Consider the following 21300-nt stretch of genomic DNA (forward strand, 5'->3'; position numbering starts at 1 on the left):
CCAGACCAGACCACTGGCTCGTTTGGAACCTATTATTTGGGCCCAAAAGAATTGCAGGAACCAACTTTTTTGGATGGCACGAAATTGGGCAGAGAAATTTAACCTGAAATTCCATGGATCTCGTGTATACCTGATCTCAATTCCTCACTAGAAGGCATCAGTTCTATGGATTTGTCTCATTCTACAAGTGGCAGAAAACATGATTGTTTATTCCAAAATTCAGATTCCACCGAATAAAATCCTATAAAAAATTGATCTCATTTCATTTGTTTCATTTCTACCAAACGAAATGAAACCGTTTGGTAGAAATGAAACTAATGTAATGATATCAACTTTTTATAGGATTTCATTTGGTGGAATTTGAATACCGAGATCAAAATCATATATGTATGTCATGTGGATTTGTAAAATGAAAGAAATCCAGAAAAAATGATCCTTTTTAGAGGAAAAATGGGGTTAGATATAAATGTGATTCAATGGAATTTCAGATTGAATTCTCACACACAATTCCTCATCAGCCAAACAAGTTGGTTCCTGGAATACAAAATGAATTCCAGGATTTTTAGACCCAAATAATAGGAGCACAATAGGGTGTAAATGGCCAATGCTCCCTAAGTGAAATTTCTGAACATACAGATCCATAGCGGTCTTCTCCTCTCAGAAGGAAAATCTGTAGTGATCGATTCTCAAAAAGGAAAAAGGAAACAATAGCGATCATTTCAATCTAAAATAAAAAATGTATCATTTCATTATGTATTTCAGGAAATCTATGAACGAAGACTGGCAACTAGTTTTTGGAGATCCATGCGGGAGCTAACGCGTGGTCGATTCCGACCAACCTTTGTTGGGGTTGTCGAAACCGGTTTTCTATTTCCTTTCTCTTTAGTTTTCACTTACTTTTTTCATTCATTCTCCCCGGTTTTACTTTTCTCAACTTTTGATCTATGAACTAAATTTTGAAAGGGATGGGAGCTTACTAGAGACGAGATCTGTGCGCGCCATCCTAGCGGCGCACGGCGGAAGCGGCAGCGTGCGGTGAGGTCCGCGGAGCCTTCCCGATGACGTGCGGTGGTACCAACGCCTTCCGATGGTGCCCAACAGCAGAGGCCCTCCTAGCTGCGCTCGATGGCAGCGACGCGTCTGGGCAACGCACGGCATGATCCACGGTAGTGGCGGCGACGCGCGGCAAGATCCACGATAGCGGCAACTAGATCTGCGACGACGTGCGGATCCGCAGTAGGAGCGACCAGATCTGCGGCGACACGCGGATCCGCGGGAGCAGACACAAGATCTGCGGTGGTTCGCGAATTCGCGGTAGCAGCGACAAGATCAGTGCCGGCGTGCGGCGAGATCCTTGGTAGCGGCGACGAGATCTATGGTGACGTGGCAACGGCAATAATGACAACACATAGAGCAAGAGAGAAAGAGAGAACGACGCGAGCGACAAAGAGATAGGAGCAAAAGAGATAAAAGAGGCAGTGGGCCCCATGAGGACGCCCATTGGATCGACTGCTCCACCTGGTGCCTCGCCAAACAGTAATTTCTGAATGAAGGCCCTAAACCATGTATGTTGGTTGTGTTCATTTGAGGAAGGAAGATGGTGGAAGGAGAAGGCCTTTCCTCTTTCATTGGGACAAAATAAAAGGCTTTATGTATTATAATTAATGTGATGATGTTGTTGATCTGACTTGAGATGCTTTTTCTCGTGCACTCTTCTACACATTTTGCTATGCAAACAAATTATATACCTGCCCGGAATAAAAAATAAGATGACGTAGTCTAGCATGTTTAAGTGCAACAAGAAAGGGGAACTAATTATAAACCGTCGCGGCATCATTGTTGCCATGTCGCCTCGCGTCACTACAACTGAGATCACCACCGCTGGCAGAAGCGTGCGCGGCACATACGTCGCACAGACGAACCTAGGAGAAGCTAGTCTCGTGATTAACGACATGGGGCATGCTGCGTCGGCAAATTGTTGTATCACGATGTCAGTGTTTGCACTTTGCAGCATAAAGAATGCCATTACCCCTGCCAATGATGCTTAATCCGGAATTCTAAAGTTTGAGAAGTGTTTTAATTTGGTTAGAAAATGGAGTGTTTTGTTGGAAAAACTAGAGATAATTCCCTCCAAAACCTTCATACCAAACAATCATTTGGGGTTTGTAGTGTTTTCAATTGAAATGGATAATATCCTAAAAAACACCCAAAAACTCTGATACCAAACAGAACCTTAAGTGTTCGTCAAAATCTCTGGATGACATGCTACCTGCTTGGTTTAATGTTATTGACCGGAAAGGAAAACTATAAACAACGATGTAGTGTATCTGAATCTCTCTGTTGCATCGTCGAACAGTAACGAAGTGTTAACGTGTGTATGAAAGCGTGTCCGTACTCCCCAGCGCAGGCTTGATCCACACGACTACTGGCTGCAAGTGCTAATTACCTTGCCCTTATCTAAAGTGCGAGTTTGTTTTCTGCGGGGATTCTAAAGTGTGATTTTGATCAGAGATACTAAGAACAAACTCCCCACCATTCAGAGCTCTACGTAGTACTGCACAGCTGGCGTTAATTAGGGATGCAGGTGGTTAATTAGCCGGATTCAGAAGATATGTTGCCAACAGCTGGCGTTTGCCGTTAGAGATGGACACCATAGCCGCCGCCCCACGACAGCATCCGAAATTAGCTATAGCCTTAGCCTATCTATCTATCGTTGCTGTCTAGGTGGTCATCTAGAGTCCTTCGCTGCTGCTGCTCCTATCGCTAGATAGACTCGTCTTCTTGGCCGCTGCTTCAGACTGCTCTTGATTTAGTGAAAACCATCTTTATGGCAAAAACTCTGTAACACACATGTGCAAAATTTGAAGTCCAATCTCAATTGTTTTAAGTGACAAGAAAAAAACAAATTCACCATGAACATTGGTTCTTCACTATGTGGCACTATTCATTCTATATATATTACTCCCTCACATGTATTTAGGAACGGAGAGAGTATTTGAGAGTGGCACACATGTTTCTCAATACATAAGCGCATGCTTTGATCTTTAGTTGGTATGAGCACACGTTTTTTTAAACAACACAATAATAATAAGACATGAAAAAACACACAAAGTAGTCTTTCTTGCGGTCCAATTTCGCTAATACAACACTATATGAAATCCTAGTTGTAGAGCATTAATTCCGAAGGACTATTTTCTTCGGCGAAAAAGAAGAAGAAAAAAAGAAGTTCCTGGACTTGTTGCGCGCCATGTACGTGTGCTCTCTTAAATCTCTTTCTCCAGTAAGCTAACTAGTACTGCCAGCTATGATATAGATGAAGTTGCCTTCATCAATTTTTGCAACAATATTGTGTACAACATGATCAGATCAAGACGATATATACACAATGCCAGCTACCACGCGGTGGATGCATGATAGACTTCATTCATTCCAATGGTATGGTCTCGCTTCGTCCCTTGGTGGCTCTCAATCTTTTTTTTAAATCGTACTGGCTGGTCGATCGTGACACTAAAAAGGTGGGGCAGGTTCCCATGTTTGACCGGCCCACATGTCCTGCGCTGGCATTTAGGAAGAGTGCAAGCATACATTGAGGGTGGTATATTATACATCTATCTAATTTTATCTTATCTTCTCCATATATACAAGATCATAAGCAAGATGTAACCTCTAAAAGAGCCAAATACAATTAATTGGCCTGCTGAAATTTGGTGAAAATTAAATTATATAATTTTGCTTATCAGATGAGTCACAAAGTCATATCACTACTGTGTTGCATGCACCAAACAGTTCGCACAAAAGGGTAGACTATTAGGGCAAGGTTGGTTGCATTTTTGCGCTCTTGCTCTTCTATGCTGCAATGACGATGTGGACATGACCTAGGTCACACATATGTTTTGTTTGTATTATCTTAACTGCATCTCAAACTGATCATGCATGACCTCTTAGCTCGGATACCATATATATAGTGTTTTATGCACCAACCAAATCACTTAAAAGCCTTGGAAGAAAAGATGGACAATATAGTCCAACGCAAGATCTAATAATTCAGCAACAGAATAGGTAAATATAAATATGATGTTGCAGGGGTGACTAAAATAGTGGACATGGGTGATTTAGTTAAAATATAGAGCTAATTATTAGTATGGCCACTACTATGCACATCAGCACATGTACAGCAAATACAATTCAGAAGCTCTAACTGAAAGGTGGTGGTTAGGGTGTTTGACAGTGACAACAACGTATTGCAGCAGGGGACCACCACATTAGTTAGTTGTCACATCAATCTAGCTAGGGCTAGCCAATCACATGATTTGCAGCCACTTCTATATAAGCACCCTCTCCCAGCCTTCCTTCTTGCCCCACCTGTGATCTCTCTCTAAAACTCTCTCTCTCTTACTCAAACTCCCTCACATTCTCTCTCTCTCTTCTCTCTGGGGGTGTTCACTTGCTGTGGTGCATCTTCTAGGAGCTGAAGCTGCCAGCATGATCTGACGAGAGTTCCTCGTCTGATAGCAATGTTTAATTCTCTTGTCATGACTAATGATCAGATCATGCTGTGCAGTTTCATCTGCTTGTGGATGCACAAGATACTGTTCATATCCCGTTGGTGCCTGCCGGACTGCGTAAGCCACCTGCCAATTTTTATTTTCTTTGCAGTAAATCTAACATGAGTTTTCTCTGCAAAGTTCTACTCCCTCCGTCCTAAAATAAGTGACGTGGAATTGTATAAATTCTTATACAACTCCGCATCACTTATTTTGGGACGGAGGGAGTGGCTCAGATCTTGAGTTCTTGGAGTTTTCGTTCGGAAAAAGGCATCGATCATCAGAACACCAAGTTAACAAGAAGTACGAAGAACTGAAAGGTAATCGATTAGGACGTAAGAGACATCAGTGATTGACTAGCTCTAATTTCCTAGCCATATATTTCTTCAGCTGTATAACCTATATGATGATGTGCATGCAGATGCAGGTGTTGAACTGGTCCAGATGTGTTAATTTTACCATGTTCTGGAGAAGCTATATATGTAGAGTTAGCAAGCTAATGGTATATGAGAAGTGGGTTGATTAAGCATGAAGAAATGGCATCTATACATCTTGTGACTTATCTGAACATTGGAGTTTTGTGATGCCTAATGAATCACTATGTAAGATGTATATGTATACTTATATACATGTGTTGCCCCTGTTGCTGCTGGCTAGCTTGTGCATGCATGCATGCTTTTCTTTGTGATCATATCCATGGCTACCTGAGCAGCTAGTTGTTCTCTTACTTTCTTTTATTTTTTTTCTCTCTCTGTTTCAGAGCACCATGCAATTAGTGTATCAGGTGTCAGCAAATTGTGTTTCTGAACCGAATTAAAAGATGTGTTAGCTAGTTAATTATGAGCTGATTGATGGGTTAGTCTTTTGATTGGCTGGTGTGTCCACCATTAGATTCTCTGTCCTTGTCTACTACAGCCGAAAGTTGGGTGTGCTCTTAATTCCACGCCATGCCAGTCCAGCGGTCCTAATCGGTGGCATGTGGAGAAGATCCGTGTGAGATGCGTTGCATCAATAAACAAATACTTTCAAAAATAATCTAGAAAAACAGATGATAAATAAAAGAGGCCAGTTTCTCAGAAGAAATATAGAAAGACGATTATTGTCAATGGGTTTTGATGATCTCAAACTGCTTTAAGATATTTGAGTATTTGGCTTGTTATTTTTATCCTTCGGAATGAAATTGCACAATATGCACCTTTGTGTTCCAAACCATAGAAGACGAAATGTGAAAAGACCAATTGGAAAAGACAATCACTGGTACCAACAGGAAAATGCGCAAAGAAAATGCATTTTGTGTTTTACATCATATATAGAAGACGAAATGGACTATCAATGGTAAAATTTGCATAATTTATCTCACCCTCCAAGCAGAAAGAGCAATAGAATATGTTTTACAGCTTCTTCTGATAACGGTTTGGAAATAAACGAAGCACAGAACGTAGCAGTAGCAGTTATAAACTTGTGAGATTTTCGAGAAAAAAGCAACCACAAAATGGAACCTAAACTTCCAAGTAAAATATAGAAACGATGTATACAAACGTGCGTTCCCTTTTCAACCAGGAAGCAGGGTAAAAAAGGAACTTCTACACCGATTCAGTCAGCATCACACACCATTTGGACCACGAGAATCCAAAAAAGCAGGAAATGGAAAACGCGCCAACCATAGGGAATTCTGGAATCCTATGAACTGCATTGAGTTTGAAATTGGGAGCTTTGAGACACAATAATATCTCCGTTCTGTCTTCGCAAAATGCTTTAACTTATTTTAATCTCACTTCCACACTATGATCTTTACGAGCTGGCTGCTTTTGATGTTGCTTTTCATTTTGATACAAAAAAAGTCCAAAAGCTTAAAACGTTGCTTCTCATTGTTACTCTACTAACTACTAAGCTTACAACGAACCTTCAGTGAGTGAAGCCAACTAGTCAAGGAATAAAAGAAGATTCTTGATTACTTACTCAAAAGTTTCATCTTTGCGGCAATTAGGAGTGGTTTGGTCACAGTTTTCCCATATGACCCAGGCCAAGAATATAATGGGCGAAGCTAATCCAGTTGGTTAGTTGATACATGCCTGTCCCTACATCACAAGTCAGAGCCTTTGTACCTAATTTCCCTTTCAAGTGTGATGATTTCATTGACGCTGAGCATTCTCCAATGTGTTACATTAATTCAAGCTGAAATTACATACATAGATTGCGTGCGGAGATCGAAGATTACCCCAAGAAAAGAAGATATAAAGCCTTGATATATATAGTTTTGATTTGTGTTAGCTGTGTGATAGCTACCTTGCAGCGGCCTGCTCGGATCTTCTCGACCAATGTTCAAAAATAAATAAATCTTCTCAACCGATCTGCAGAAAAAATGATATGCATGGCCTCATCAACAGTGGTCATGCATATGCATGCTTCCAGAGATAAGTTGAGTGACTTGCTTGCATCCTGCCAAAGCAGTACCAGAATGTGAGTGCTGTAGGTACTCACATGCTGCAAGGGAAACTTACTATATCTCTACTTCATGACAATTGCATCCACACGAGGTCCAAAGAAACCAACCTAGTAACAACTGAATGTCAAGTTCCCTTGTCATTCTCTTTTTAAGTTCTCTTGTAGTTTCTCAACAATGCATCACCCCTAGCTATTGCTACTCCCTCCGTTTCATAATTCTTGTCTCAAATTTGCCCAACAATGGATGTATCTATTCCTAAAAAGTGTCTAGATACATGTAAGATTTCGACAAGAATTATGGAACGGAGGGAGTACTTCAAACCAGCATTGCCTCCATCTATAGGGACTGAGCCTAACTCAGTCGGAGGCATAGCGTACGCCACCGTCTGAGAATTCAACTTGAATTTGTGTGCCTGCCTTCTTTCAACAGAAAATACGTCTAGTTCTCATGGATATTCTTGTTTTTAAAATCTGTATCATCTACATTTGTCCAAGGCTACAAGGTCGCACAACAGCATGTACTAATACATGTCTACATGTACCAACCACTCTGCCCATGCCTGCGTAATTATTGGTGGCAATCAAGAGGAATGTACACAAACATACATCCACAGCAACCAATCGGCATCTATACGCGTCAACGGTTATACCTAACACTATATGCCAACAGCTACACCCACGTCAGGTTGCAGAACAGGTGGCCAGTTGGAGATCACACTGCAAAAGGAAGACTATGGATGTTTTTTCCGTGTCTAAATAAGTGTACCCAAGCATAAAAATTTCTGTAGCAATAGTGGCATGTGAATTGGTCCAACGACTTGTTGTACAGTTACAGGAACATGAGACATGTCCATGTACAGAATGACCATATCATTAATCGAAGGACCTGACTACACGTAATGCTGAGTTGCAGACTTCATATGATCAATCTCTCAGAGTAGAAAAGTAAAGAGCTAAGATTCTGGAGAGTAAATCAAGGTTTGTTTCAGTCTTATGAATGAAGTTTTTTACTAGGATGAGAGACATACAGCTTTGGGAGACATTTATTTGGATGAGAGGGAGGCAATTGCAGGAAGTTTATTTGGTTTGGGTTGCAGCCCTTTGCTGAACCCTCTAGAATATCAGAATAGAATGATGTTTGAGCAGAAGTTGTTGAATCACCCTATTCTCCCTTCATCCCGAGCTGCCGTAACTTGGGCTCATCATGCTATACTCGCCGGGAAGGAAAAACGAGCAGTTTACACTTTAGTAGCAACCGTTTCACTGGCTCTACTATCCACTGGCTTTCAAGGAATGGAATATTACTTCCAATGCTACTTTCAAATGAAAAAAATTCCATGTAGAAATGGAAAATTTCATGGAGTGAACAAGACCAATCTCAAGGAAGTGGGTAGGCTTAAGGCTCGGATTCAAAAACTGTTTTGTTTAGTTCTGTTTCTTCTTGCCTTTTGTTTTCTGTTGTGTGGATAGTAGTTTGGTTTCAGGAGGGAAAATGCAATTGTACTCCTAAACTTACTCGTTTAGTAGGTTGCTCTAATAAAATGGTATGACCAGTATTTTACTCGTTTTTATGTACTTCTGTTGAACTATCTGCTTTAATGAAAAAGAAGGACCAGTGGTCTTTTGTCTAAACAGTTGTGAATTTATTGAGAAAACCAGCAGAATAGCAACAGTGCTACAGAGACTAAATTGTGATACTATAAAGTATGAAGTCTAGGAATTAATGCTAGTTTACCTTTGCATCAACCTTGCAGGTAGCACACCATAGATCTCGTATACTTGACCAGCTGGCCGTATTGTTTTACTATTTGACTTCAATCAGAGGGTGCTCGAAGCTCTGGGTTCCCTAGAGCCCTGATGACCACCAGCCGCCTTGCCGTGATTTGGTGAATGCATCAGTAACAGTGTTTCCTGATCTGCGATACAACAAATGATATCTGCACCTGTAGCCCTGTGACTGTGAATACAAAAAAAATGCCAATATAAGATACAAGGACAAGGCCCATTAGCATACATGGATAAAATATGGAGACACAACGACACTAAAGGTTATTAGTATTGCTTAACTATTTCTGATATCAATATCAGGACTTTAATGGTTATTCAACATATTCCTAAAGTTGTCCATTTGAATTCCAATAATATGTTTATGGAGTTGCTACTCTTTAATGGCAGCAATAACAACAGGACATTGTCATTGTACAGTAGTGTTTCTAGCAATTGCATGAAAGAGATTAAATCTCAAAGTTAAAACTTAACCAACTGAAAAAATAATTTTGACTACACGCAGAGTGAGGGTGCATTGGTTTATGCAATCAAGGGGCCAGGGGGATAAGTGAGTTCTCATTTTTATTTTTTGTAAATACATAGATGATAAAATGAAGCTCCAGGCAATGGAGAGTTGTTCTTCCAAGCAAATCCAAAAAAACACATGCAGATGATGCATGTAATGGGACATATAAGTTACAGGAAGCTATGTTGGTTGAGCATTCGCTGGATGAACATATATTTTGACCTTTTACTATTTCCATTGACTAATAACATCAACTGGATGGATGGCGGATTGCTTCACTGCAGGTCAAGTGATAAGAACTAGAGATTGGATAATGAATAACTCAATTTGTATTGGGTCTGCCCTTATCTTATATCTGGTCCAACATAACCTACACCAATTCAGCCAGCTTAATACTTTCCCAGTGGGTTTGGTCGAAAAAACCCTGTTACAAGTTCAGAAGAACCAGCTGCGTACACTACAGCCTCTAAAAAGGATTTGTTACACCTACAAGCTAAGGCATTCACCTACTCTGTCTTCATTGCCTGTTAGAGAACTTGTATACTTCCACATTAAGTTACTTTGGTAATTTGGTATGGTTGATGCTCTTGTGCTAGGAAGGGACAATATGCAACAATAAGGTAATGTGATCAGACTCATTCACTACTGAGCCCAATGCAAGATCCTAGCTGGTCAATAACACGATATCTCCAGTAAGCTGCCCACACACCCTTGTCCAAATCTTACAAGTAACAGTCAATAGTCATACAGTGTGATGACCGAATTTGTGAAGTACCACGACCACCCATCGGTTTTGATAATTTGAATCAAGGGAAAATTATAAAGCACCAACGGAAATCATATCAATAATTTGTTGTTGATTCCATACTTGCTACTACAAAGGGGTGCCACCAAATATTGATATCATACATGAAAGGGGATAAATGAATTTTGCTACCAAGATGCAAGCTATAACATCATTAATGAAGCACAACCATCCCTGTAACAGGTAGATATTTTTGGCCCTGTTGAAACAGGTAGATGGCTAATTGGATCCTGCAAACTGTGAAGGTTGAAGATATGCATGCTTCTTTTAGTCATTTCTGGATCTTTGACTATGGAAAAGACTAGCTTAAGTAAGAAGTTTTGGTTATGTGCAAACACACAAGCGCTAGCAAATAACACTTGGAAAGCTGACATCACGAGGAATTATAACAGCCAAATATCAGCATTAGTAACTCATAAGACAATACATGACCAAGGTACTTGAGAAGAAAGCATACAAATGCAATGGTATGCGCACTTAGTAAGTGATTGATTCTTCATTCTATACACGGTAAATCAAATGAAAGTTAGTCGAAGGTTGCAAGGTGGTCACCTGGTACCACAGTACTACCAAACACTTTGCTTAAACTAGATGTGAAGTATTTAATCGAAGGTTGCAAGGTGATCTCACTTTGTCGTAACACATTGATGTAGGAGTGAGAACAAAAAATAGAGTCCGAAGAGAGTACAGACTCAGCTCAGCTAAAGCATGGGTTCACATCCCACTAAGTTTTGACACAAATTTTTGGCATTAGAAATGTACCCAACAAATCTCAAAAGATCCATGGATTCAGTGTATCATAGATAGTTCGAGAAAAAGAAGTGTATCATGGATACAAGAGTAGTTGGGTACACACAAAATTCCAGTATCAAACTCGATGGTATGCCATACATTCAAAAAGGCATTGTTTTACCCTTTGTTTTTTTATTCTCTTAAACGGTAACACGCATGGCTACGAAATTATGAAGATGCACATACCTTGACAGTGCATACACATGGTTTATTAAATATCTTTCAATGCAGTAGAGGTATCCAAACTGCTAGTACGTGTAGGTACACCCATGTTTATAAAAGCCACACTAGTTATGAAACCCATCCAGAATCGCCCCCAGTTGCTGCCTTCTTCTTTTCACATGCAATACATGAATGCCTTTTCTAGGAAGACCAGCTTGAGAAAAGGTCTGGTAGGGAATATGAATCACTCATAACTTGGTATAAGTATGTGATATGTCTATATATCAGCTCTGGCAAGCCTGATGTTATGATCCTTGCATGCCATACCGGAATAGGTAGGTTATCAGACTTCCCAGTAAGAGTTTAAATCAGCGGTGCTACTTATTAAATAATGGAACATTAAACTCACAGTGTGGCACATTGTGGTTAGAAATCCCAATCAATTGTTATAATCTCATATTTAAATGACACAATCCCGAAATGAAGATAAGCATACGGTACCTAGTAACTGTACAAACATATTTTAATCAATTCCGCTTCTCCATTTCAACTTTGATTCAAGGTTAAAAAACTTCAATCCAGATATCACCAAGTCTGCAGTGACCTTCTTCAAGTGCTCATTCAGCATATCCTCGTAAACAATAAAATTAGCTTCTGAAATGATATTTCGATCTCTCATGACAGAGAACACTTTTCTTGCTTCAGTTGAAGTTGCATACTTGCAGAAGCCATAAATAATAGCACAAAAGATAATCTCTTCTACTGAATAGCCTAATTCAATCATCTCATCCACCACTTTCATGACTTTCTCTGGACTTTTTGACCGGCAAGCTTCAAGGATAGTCAAGGTGTACTTGAATTCCATAGGCCCATTTTCTACATTTCCTAGACAATCTGTAACAAGTGAAACAGCTGCATTTATTTCCCCAATCTTGCATAGCCCTTTGACAAGAGAGCAATAGGCTGAAATGCTTGGTATCCATTCTGCCTTCATCATGGAGTTGTAGCATGAGCAAGCCTCTTCAATATTTCCTTCTTCCACAAAACATGGGATCATATGACTGTATGTACATGATTCTGGCTTACAGTCATCTGAACCTTGCATTTCCTCAAACAGTAATAATGCTTTCTTCCTCTCCTTGATCTTCAGCAGATTCTCAATAATAATGTTATAAGTGCTGACACTGTAGTACCCTCTTTGTCTCATAGTGTCAAACACTTCCACAGCTTTCAATTCCCTACCATCCTTGCATGCAAAGAGCTTCAAGAAGTCCACCAAATAATCTGTGGCAGGCAATCTCAGCTCCACCAGTTTGTCAACCAATCCAAAAATCTTAATCATCTCACCCTTATCGGCATAGCAAACTAGCAACTGTGAAACAGTCTCAGAGCTTGGCACCAGCTCCTCCTGAAGTATGATCTGAAACATCTTATATGCCTTATCCTCCCGACCTATACCACACAGCCCGCCAATGAGTGTGTTGTATGTTCCCAGGTCAGCACGGTAGCCAGCATCCACCATCTCCTTCAACACTCTACAGCCATCCCCAACCCTCCCATCAGCGACATACCCATCAACGAGCGACGCAAACACCGTCCGGTCAACCAACAACCCCTTTTTCCTCATCTCCTCAAACAGCTTTGCTGCCTGCTCTACCATCCCCGCGTTGCATAGCCCCCCAACCATTGTTGCATATGCCATTGCGTCGGGCTCCACACCATCTGTCCCCATCTCTTCCCACACCCTGATGCAACCCTCTATATGCCCTCTGCGCATCATCGTCTTGACCAGCGCAGTGTACACAAACACGTCCGGCCGACACACCTCATCCCGCATCCTCCCAATCATCTCAAGGATCCTCTCTGTCATCCCTGCATGACCCAACGCACGCACAATGATTGCAAATGTCACCGGCATAGGCCTCACACCACCCTCTGACATTTCATCGAACAGCTTTAGAGCATCCTCAACATGCCCGGCTGCAGCCAGTGCACCGAGGACGCGGTTGCATGCGTGGACCTGGGGCTGGACAGAGAACTCGTGCCGAAACCGGCGAAGCGTGTAGAGCGCACGGAGTGGGCGTCTCGCGGCTGTGTGGAGCCGGACAAGGAGTGTGAGCTGAGGGTGGGAGACGGGCTTGCCGTGGGCGCGAATGAGGTCAGGGAGCTGATCAGCGGCGGCGGGGAGGCCCGCGGCGGAGAGGAGCGAAGCGAGAGCGTGGAACGCAGGGAAGCAGTGCCGAAAACCCTTCTGGCGGCCGGCCCAGTGGAAGAAGGGGAGTGCGAGCGGGGGAGGTGGGGGCGGGTGCGCGCTGAGGACCTCGGCCACGAGCGTGGGCGGCACGCGGCGGAGCTTGGAGAGGTCTGCAACGACGGGAGGGCCCCAGCGCTGGTGCCGGCGGAGGGCGTCGAGGAGGAACCGCGCGAGCGGGGAGAGGCGGCGGGAGGCGGCGGAGGTGGAATGCGACGGCGTCGGCGGCGAGGGAGGGGAGGGCGATGGGGAGGAGGGGTCCCAGTCGGGGAGGCGGAAGGGAACAGTAGTAGTGGCGGCGGCGGAGGAGGAGGAGGAGGGGGAGGGGTGGGGTCTCGGGGAGGTGGTGCGGAGGTGCGTGAGGAGGCCGCCGCGGACGGTGGGGCGGTGCGGGGACGCGCGGCGGTGGCCATGGTAGATCGTGTGCTTGCGCCGGCGATCCGCCGGAGCGGGAGGTTGCGGGGAGGTCATGGCTCGATCGAGCTTGGAGGCACACCGCAGTGCAGCCGCGCATCGCACGGAGAACAGGACCGGGAGAGGCCGCTGCTCTGCTTTGCTCGTAGCCTAACGGACGCGTCAGAATGACGGCAGTACCCCTGGAGTTTTTGATGAATCACACTGTCTACACTTGGGGCTCCTTTGATTCAAATAAATTCATAAGATTTTTGAAGGATTTGAATTCTAAGGAAAAATATCCTTTGTTGGTCGTTTGATTTATAGAAATAGAATCCTTATAAATTTTCCCATTAAATTCCATCTGTTTAAGCTTCTTGCTAGAATTCATTTGTTTTTCTTATTGTGTATAGTTCACTCTTCCATGCTAGTTCCTCTAGTTTTTCGATCATGTACTCCATCCGTCCCATAAAGGACTTGTTTATAGTTATGATTTGGATCACATAACTCACACGACGATGGAGTAATCTTTGGTCAAACGTTCAGTCAAAGAAAACAATATACGTCCTAATTTAAGGAATGGAGGGAGTATGTACTAAATGAATGATACTTAATATGGAACGAAGGGAGTAAGAGACAACACTACATGCCGTTCTAATCGTGTATGTTTTTATTCATCGCTAAGGGCCCTTAAAGTTTCTTTGATTTAAAGAAATAGAATCCTTATAAAGTTTCTTTGGTAAATACATGTATCTCGATGTCTATGATGCACCGAGTTGGATATGAGGTCCTTTAGTGATTCAATGAACGTTGTCAATCCAATCTATCTGTTTTTTAGACTTTCTCTTAGTATTAAATGTACCAATCCTCTCGAATGTCAACAAAAAATGGTTCATTCAGAACACATTTTGAAATCTAATATCGGTTTGGAGTTGTCAACAACTAATTTAACCGCACGAAGTTGGAACTCAATGGACCATGGACACCAAGAATTATGCTCTTTGACAAATTTATAATTAGTGGTACTCCTAGCCGATGAATACAAATCGAGCATGCTCATGTGTTATAATTCAGTTCAAGATCCTATCTTGATTTGAAAGTCAAAATTCAAGAAAATAATGTGTTTATTACTCACTATTTTTAGATTAGATGAAGATTAATACTTTCCAAAAGACGAAGGGACCAATAAAACAGGGAAGGTTGACTGATCAAATATATTCTCTCCAGCAACTTGCTATACCTTTTTTTTACAGCAGCAAATAGCACACTTTTTTTTTGACTGTACACTTGGTTTTTACGTCGAGATACGTGCACCACCGGTTTACACTTTACATATTGGTCGGATGGCTCAGATCGATTCAGAGCCCGACCTCGAAGTCCACCAGACACTCAAATCCATCGACCGCTTCTGATCTGTCTGTCACTCAAGCCCGTCCACCTTCTGTCCTTCTCCTCCGTCCCCTTCCTCTGCGCAAACCCTAGCTCACCCTACCGCGCGCTCGCCACCGCCGTGCTCGCCCGTCTAGGCGCGGACTCAGCGGCGCACGTCTCCGGGCCATGCGCAAGGTCGAGCCCGCCCCCGCTGAGGGTGGCCAGGCCGAGGCCGCCGATTCCGTGGCTTCCGTGAAGGATTCGGCGAATCCCGAGGGCGGGGAGGCGGAGGAACAGGGGGAGGAGGAGGACGATGCCATGGTTGATGCCGAATCCGAACTCGAAGCTGAAGCTGACGCCGGAGCCGTTGGTTCCATGGAGGATTCGGCAGTGCCCGAAGAAGGGGGTGCCGAGGAAGAGGCGGAGGAGCGCAAGGGCGAGGTCCTGCTAGATGCGGCCGCCGTCGCCGTTGGGTCTGTGGACGATTCAGTGAAGCCTGAAGGTGACAGTGCGGTGGAAGAGGCCGCTGAGGAGCACAGGGACGATGCCCTGGTGGATGATCATGTCAAGACTGAAGACCAGGGAACCGAGTCAGCGGAGACGAAGGATGAGATCCAGGGAAATGAGGGGGGCGAGATGAAGTATGACACCCAGGGAAACGAGGCGGCTGAGATGGAGGTTGATAAAGCAGGAAATGGAGATGGGCACACTGAGGCCAAGGTGGATAGCGACAACGGCAGCTCACCGAAAGGGGAAGGCAACAACGATGGAGATACCAAGAAGGATGTCAATGGAGAGAATCAGCTAGTGTCAGCACCAGCTGGGGTAGATGGGGAGGGCCAGAACTTGTCCAACAAGGTCTCAGACAACTCCTTCATGTTTGATTACACTCTTGGTGGTGATGACTCCGGGACAGAGGAGGAGCAGGCTGAGTTCCTCAAGGAGCTCGAGCGGTTCCACACGGAAAAGTTACTGGAATTCAAGGCCCCAAAGTTTTATGGAGAAGGATTGAATTGCCTCAAGTTAGTACCACATGGGCTTCTTCTTTATGTTTGTGTGATATATAAGTTATCTTGACCGCTGAATGACTTGACATTATCTTGATTTTTCTTTTGCAGGTTGTGGAGACAAGTAACTGGATTGGGTGGCTATGATCAGGTACTAATTTTCATGCCTTCGTGACAATATATATGGCATCTTATATTTTCTTTTAGATTTATTTTGGTGCTTTCTGCATAGCAATATGATCCAGGATCAGGAAGCTAAAAACAAAATCCGTATGGAATACCTTAAATTGTGAATCTAATTTCCAATATGCTTACCCAAAAGTCATATTTTGTTCTGCTAGGAATGCAAAAAATTGTGTTTTGAAATGTTTCCCGCATGTAGGTATACAGTTCCTAACATAGCACCCTTTTGGCTTCTTGGTTTGTCCCCTTTGTTATGCCATCATACTAATTTGATGTACATCTACGTAGTTTTTAATTTTTATCTGCCCAATTTGTTTGTGCCTATGTTTTTCTGAGCATCAGATTCTCTTAATTTGATGCAGCATACACAAAGTATCAACAATCATTTTAATCTGATTTTTCCTTTTATCTCTTTCATACACTGGTCGGTCTGTTATTTTTGTTGGTCTAGTGTTTAATTTGGCTGTTACCTCTGTTGCTGCTTATGTATGTTCAACTATTTAATTGAATATCTAAAATTGTTTTCCCTGTCAACAATGCCACACTTTATATCACCAATATAAAATTAGGTTCTCGTGTTCATTTTACAAGATGACTACCTTATGCTCCATCGTTGATAAAAAGTAAATTGTAATGCCACCCAAGACCTCCCTTCTGCCTGGTTCTGCAACCAGGCGACACATTCCTCCCGTGTTCCTGCCTGGCATTGTTTATCCTATTTTATGTATCCCCTAAGATTTTAAAGTATATGTGCTGTGGACATTAGCACGTTGCATGAAAGTAACATCAGATGCATTGTGGGCTTGTGGCTGGCTGGCCAGCAAGATGTACCAGACAAGGATGCTGTGGTATGTGATATCTGTCCAGGGAAAAGACACTTTAAGGAGAGTCGAGGTGGAGTTGGCCAGGGAAGAGTCCAGAAAGTAGACATCTTGAATTAGAAAGATGAGTTAGACATATAATTAGTAAAGCTTACTTTGGAATATGAGAGATTAGGAAAGTATGGTGTCAGTATGCTTGTATTAGGAGGTTTGCTAGTTGGAATACAATAGGACAAGTTAGGACGCTGGAGTATAAGATTCAGCTATGTAAATTTTGAGAGAATGAAGCAAGAAAGAACTAATCGGTTGTGTCCCAAATATTATCTCATACAGCCTATGTATGCATGGCTATATTTAGCGTGCAGTTATTCCATTGCCGATCTAGGTCCACAACAATATGGTATAACAGAAGGCAATGGTATGAATCACGTCAGAGGGAAAAAGTTAATCTTATTGTGTAAGTCATCAATAATAAAGAGTTCAAATAAACCAACATTTTGTTTTTCAACAAGACAAAACACTGATCTGAATAATAGCTTGACCTGCAGAGGAGTAATACCACTATCCAAAAAATTTAATGGTGAAATTCACACGAGCATATATACACAACTAGCAAATACCAGCTTGTTTAAGAGAAAAGTAACGTGTTACTCATGACTCCTTGTTGCTTTCTCTCTCTAGAATAGCTGTAAAGTAGACTTAAGCTATTTGATAGTTCTTTGTGTGACTGTTGAAGTATGCATGTGTTTGTTGTATAACCTTTAGCACATGTGTGATTGCATTCTTGCTTATTATTTGCATCAACAGGTGACATCAAACAAGCTGTGGCGTCAAGTGGGAGAATCGTTTAAACCTCCAAAGTATGAATTGAATCAATTCTCGTCTTTAATCGCTCCATCCATGTTTTCTCATTGTTGAATCTCAATTAAAATTCTGCGAACACGGAACTGGACTTTAGTTGACATGCACAACCGTTTCATGGACCTTTCGTAACTTCTATAATGTGACCAACACACTTTATGCAGGACATGCACAACCGTTTCATGGACCTTTCGTAACTTCTATGAGAAGGTACTCTCTCTAGATTCTCAGCGATGATCATGTCAATGTTATCCTTTACACTCGCTAGTTGCAGTGTTCTTGTGGTTGAATCCTGTCAAAGACTCCCATGATAGTTAGTTGAATAAGATTTATTTTTTCATTTATTCGCATTCTACATAATTCTTGTATAATTTTAGTTGGTCTGAAGGATTTTCCTTCAGTGTCAAAATGAAAAGCAGTCTGTTCTCAGCAGGGAAGAAACCGACAGTACATATGAAGAACCTTTGAATATTCATACATGCCTCTTCATTGTTTTCTCTCCTGCAGGCACTTATTGAATATGAGAAACACAAAATTGAGACAGGCGAATTCCATGTGGCTGCATCTACTTTAACAGATCGAATTGTTTCTGATAGTCAGGTACAGATTTATGATTTATGAAGGAGCTATTTCATGTTGTTTGATCAAATAGGGGAGTCCTGTGTAACTAACTAATTTAACAAGACATAGTTACAAATGCATAGAAAGTTCATTTTGCATCAAAACCTGTGTTATTCCATGCAGAAACTGTTATAGTGCACGTTCGTATAGTTACGCTTAAATAGAAGGAATATGTTTTTTAGATGGTCAAGTAAGGATCTTGAGAACAAATGTTGGGATTTTTTGTACAGGTGGGTGGAAGCAATGCAGGATCTGGAAGAGCTAGAAGAGAATCTGCAACTCGTGCCATGCAAGGCTGGCATTCTCAACGCCTGCTGGGCAATGGTGAAATTGCTGACCCAGTAATTAAGGTATCTGTTGCTTTGAAGTCAAGGGTCATTAGTGATCTGTGTTGTATGAATAACTTCCAATTTTTCTTTCAGGATAAAGCGGCGGCTCTATCTGTTCCAAAGAAGGATAAAACTCCGAAAAGCAGTGGTACCTTATCTGGACTTCCTTTATTACAAATCCGTTTACGTGAATATTTACCGTTCACTGGATTCATATAGGTTCTGCAAAGAGGAAAAGGACACCAACCTTGGAAGATGAAAGGGTGATGCCATACAAATCTGAGAAGCTACAGTAATTCTCTTCTTTTAAACTCATATAAATCTTGAAACCCCTTTATTCTATTTCTGTGGAGAAGCATTAAGAAGTCCACAACATTGGTGCCAACCCATAGCTTTAATTCTGTTCTTTTGTACGGCATAATGGAACTGCTGCCTTGCAAGGCCTATCCAGTCCCTTGTTCTTGGTCCCCGACTTTCATGGGTTTGATTGGATGAAAATTATTGCTATTTGACAGAAATGACTCGTCGGTTATTGATATTGGCCCTCCTGCTGACTGGGTGAAGATAAATGTTCGGAGAACCGTGAGTATCTTGCTTTTAAAAGTATTCAAATTTATTGCTTAATATTCTTTTTGTACATGCGTACTGTTCCCCACAATCCTGAGATCCAATAGGTCTCAATAAATTTCTGAAGCTTCTGAAGTTGTTCCAGCAAACTGCTTATTCTATCTAAAATATGTAAAAATCTCAGTTAGATATCTGGCTACTGTGGAACTTTAGAAACATCATGGGTTAACCTGAAAATCAGTGACCACTATTTTTCTTTGGATTTTGTAAAAGAATTTTTCTGTTGCCTTGCAGAAAGATTGCTACGAAGTCTATGCACTGGTTCCTGGCCTTCTGCGCGAAGAGGTAAATAAAACAAATCTTTGAGTTAGCAAGGTGCACCATATATTTATGAATTAGTTTTTCAGTTATTAAGCGAAGAGGTAAACAACATAAATCTTATGTTGTTTTACCTCCATGCTGCAGAAGTTGGAATTGACGAGTTTGCTTATCGATATATCCTGATACATCGTTTTGGTGCAGGTACATGTTCAGTCAGATCCTGCTGGCCGTTTGATAGTTACGGGAGAGCCTGAGCAACTAGATAATCCTTGGGGTGTTACTCCATTCAAGAAGGTTTGTCAACGATCTAAATTGTATCTGATAATTTATTTTTACACCAGATTTCTTTATACTGAGAGTGGTCCACATTCTACAGGTAATTAGTTTGCCCTCCCGCATTGATCCTCACCAAACCTCAGCAGTTGTCACTCTCCATGGGCAGCTATTTGTTCGTGCACCGTTTGAGCAGTCAAAATCATGACGCCCTACTTGACGGAGCATAATAATACATGTAAGCCTTTGTTATTAGTCTATGGAAGAACACAAAATGAAATTTAGTGTTGAAGATGTCAGTAAAAATATGAAAATGTTCCACGAGTCATAAATAATTAAACAAAAAAACATTGCTCGACTACCAAGTTGTAATAGATTTATGTTCTTTGTTATTATTTGCATAATGGACACTTATTTTCCAACTACCACACAGGCACACCTCTTAATCAACTTCCTCTCCTGCAGGTTGCCTTGCTGGTGTGGTTACCTGTTGTTGCATGGGCCAAGAAGTTTGCCCATCCTGATTGTCGTTACACTCTAGTTCCTTGCTGCTCCTAGGCTCCTCAGCCATGTTGTATGTCCTGTGTATTGGTTAATTCTAATTAATTAGATGGCCTAGTCCTGTGCATTGCCTGTGACATGTTAGCTTAAGTTCCAACCTCCCGGAGCCATTAGCCTAGGATCCTGATGTTCAGATGTTCATGGTTTATTTGTTCCTTTCAACTGTTTAACCATAAAAGGGGATTGATGGTGATTTGTAGCGTTGTAGGCTTGTAGCTTGTTCCTATTACCTGAGTTTGTCATACTATTCAGAACAAATGCAGATAGATGTTCATGACAGTTGCTCGTGGTGTGCATTATTTTTTTTCCCCCGCCACGGCCTGTGGTGTGCATTGCTGGTTACATATACAAATTCTAGCGACATCTTGAAATGTGTTGCTTTCCACTGTTACCCAGCTATTACAAGTGGCTAAAAAATGTACTGGAGGAACATTTGGGGCCAGTGGTGGAGCTGTCCAATTCCTAAGTTTTTAAGGCCGAAGGTCTAGCGAGCTCAGACTACTGGGCCGCTCCTCTTGCCATGGCAGGTGGCCGCATTGGCACGGGCTTCTGGGCCGGTCCTCACGCTAAGGTGCTTGGCCAGGTTCCTCGTGTCGTGTCTCAGACCACAGAAGCAGTGCCAGGAGGAGCACGCGCGTTCTCCGACAAAGAGCTCGTCGTCTTCGCCTGATAGACCGGACGATGGAGTCCGGACGCATCA

At 42.1% G+C, this 21300-nt stretch overlaps 2 protein-coding genes and 1 non-coding gene across 5 annotated transcripts; 2 read left to right on the forward strand and 1 right to left on the reverse strand.

The window, feature by feature from the left end:
* The first annotated feature begins 4439 nt into the window (after positions 1 to 4439).
* On the forward strand, positions 4440 to 4598 carry MIR167C (microRNA MIR167c). Its single transcript, NR_126871.1, has one exon. It is a non-coding gene; the product is annotated as a microRNA MIR167c (primary transcript).
* A 1875-nt stretch (positions 4599 to 6473) lies between these two features.
* LOC100833963 (pentatricopeptide repeat-containing protein At4g20740) lies at positions 6474 to 13850 on the reverse strand. 3 transcript variants are annotated; one of them, XM_010229988.3, is made up of 3 exons: positions 11543 to 13849; positions 8725 to 8946; positions 6474 to 6895 (listed from the first exon to the last, which is right to left on the reverse strand). In XM_010229988.3, exon 1 carries the CDS (start codon positions 13761 to 13763, stop codon positions 11565 to 11567), a length of 2199 nt encoding a protein of 732 aa, XP_010228290.1. In that variant the 5' UTR covers positions 13764 to 13849; the 3' UTR covers positions 6474 to 6895; positions 8725 to 8946; positions 11543 to 11564. The 3 variants fall into 3 exon arrangements, with proteins under 3 accessions (XP_010228290.1, XP_003561352.1, XP_024313353.1); XM_003561304.4 differs by having other exon boundaries at positions 6474 to 6983; XM_024457585.1 differs by having other exon boundaries at positions 6476 to 6983; positions 11066 to 13850.
* Positions 13851 to 15094: 1244 nt separating this feature from the next.
* On the forward strand, positions 15095 to 20885 carry LOC100836061 (AT-rich interactive domain-containing protein 6). The gene is made up of 13 exons (XM_003557440.4): positions 15095 to 16078; positions 16175 to 16214; positions 17875 to 17927; positions 18093 to 18138; positions 18436 to 18528; positions 18780 to 18899; positions 18972 to 19026; positions 19098 to 19170; positions 19394 to 19460; positions 19740 to 19790; positions 19968 to 20060; positions 20143 to 20277; positions 20505 to 20885. Exons 1-12 carry the CDS (start codon positions 15243 to 15245, stop codon positions 20245 to 20247), a joined length of 1632 nt encoding a protein of 543 aa, XP_003557488.2. The 5' UTR covers positions 15095 to 15242; the 3' UTR covers positions 20248 to 20277; positions 20505 to 20885.
* Positions 20886 to 21300: the final 415 nt, after the last annotated feature.

This window comes from Brachypodium distachyon, chromosome 1, assembly GCF_000005505.3.
Source record: "Brachypodium distachyon strain Bd21 chromosome 1, Brachypodium_distachyon_v3.0, whole genome shotgun sequence".
NCBI lineage: Eukaryota > Viridiplantae > Streptophyta > Magnoliopsida > Poales > Poaceae > Brachypodium > Brachypodium distachyon.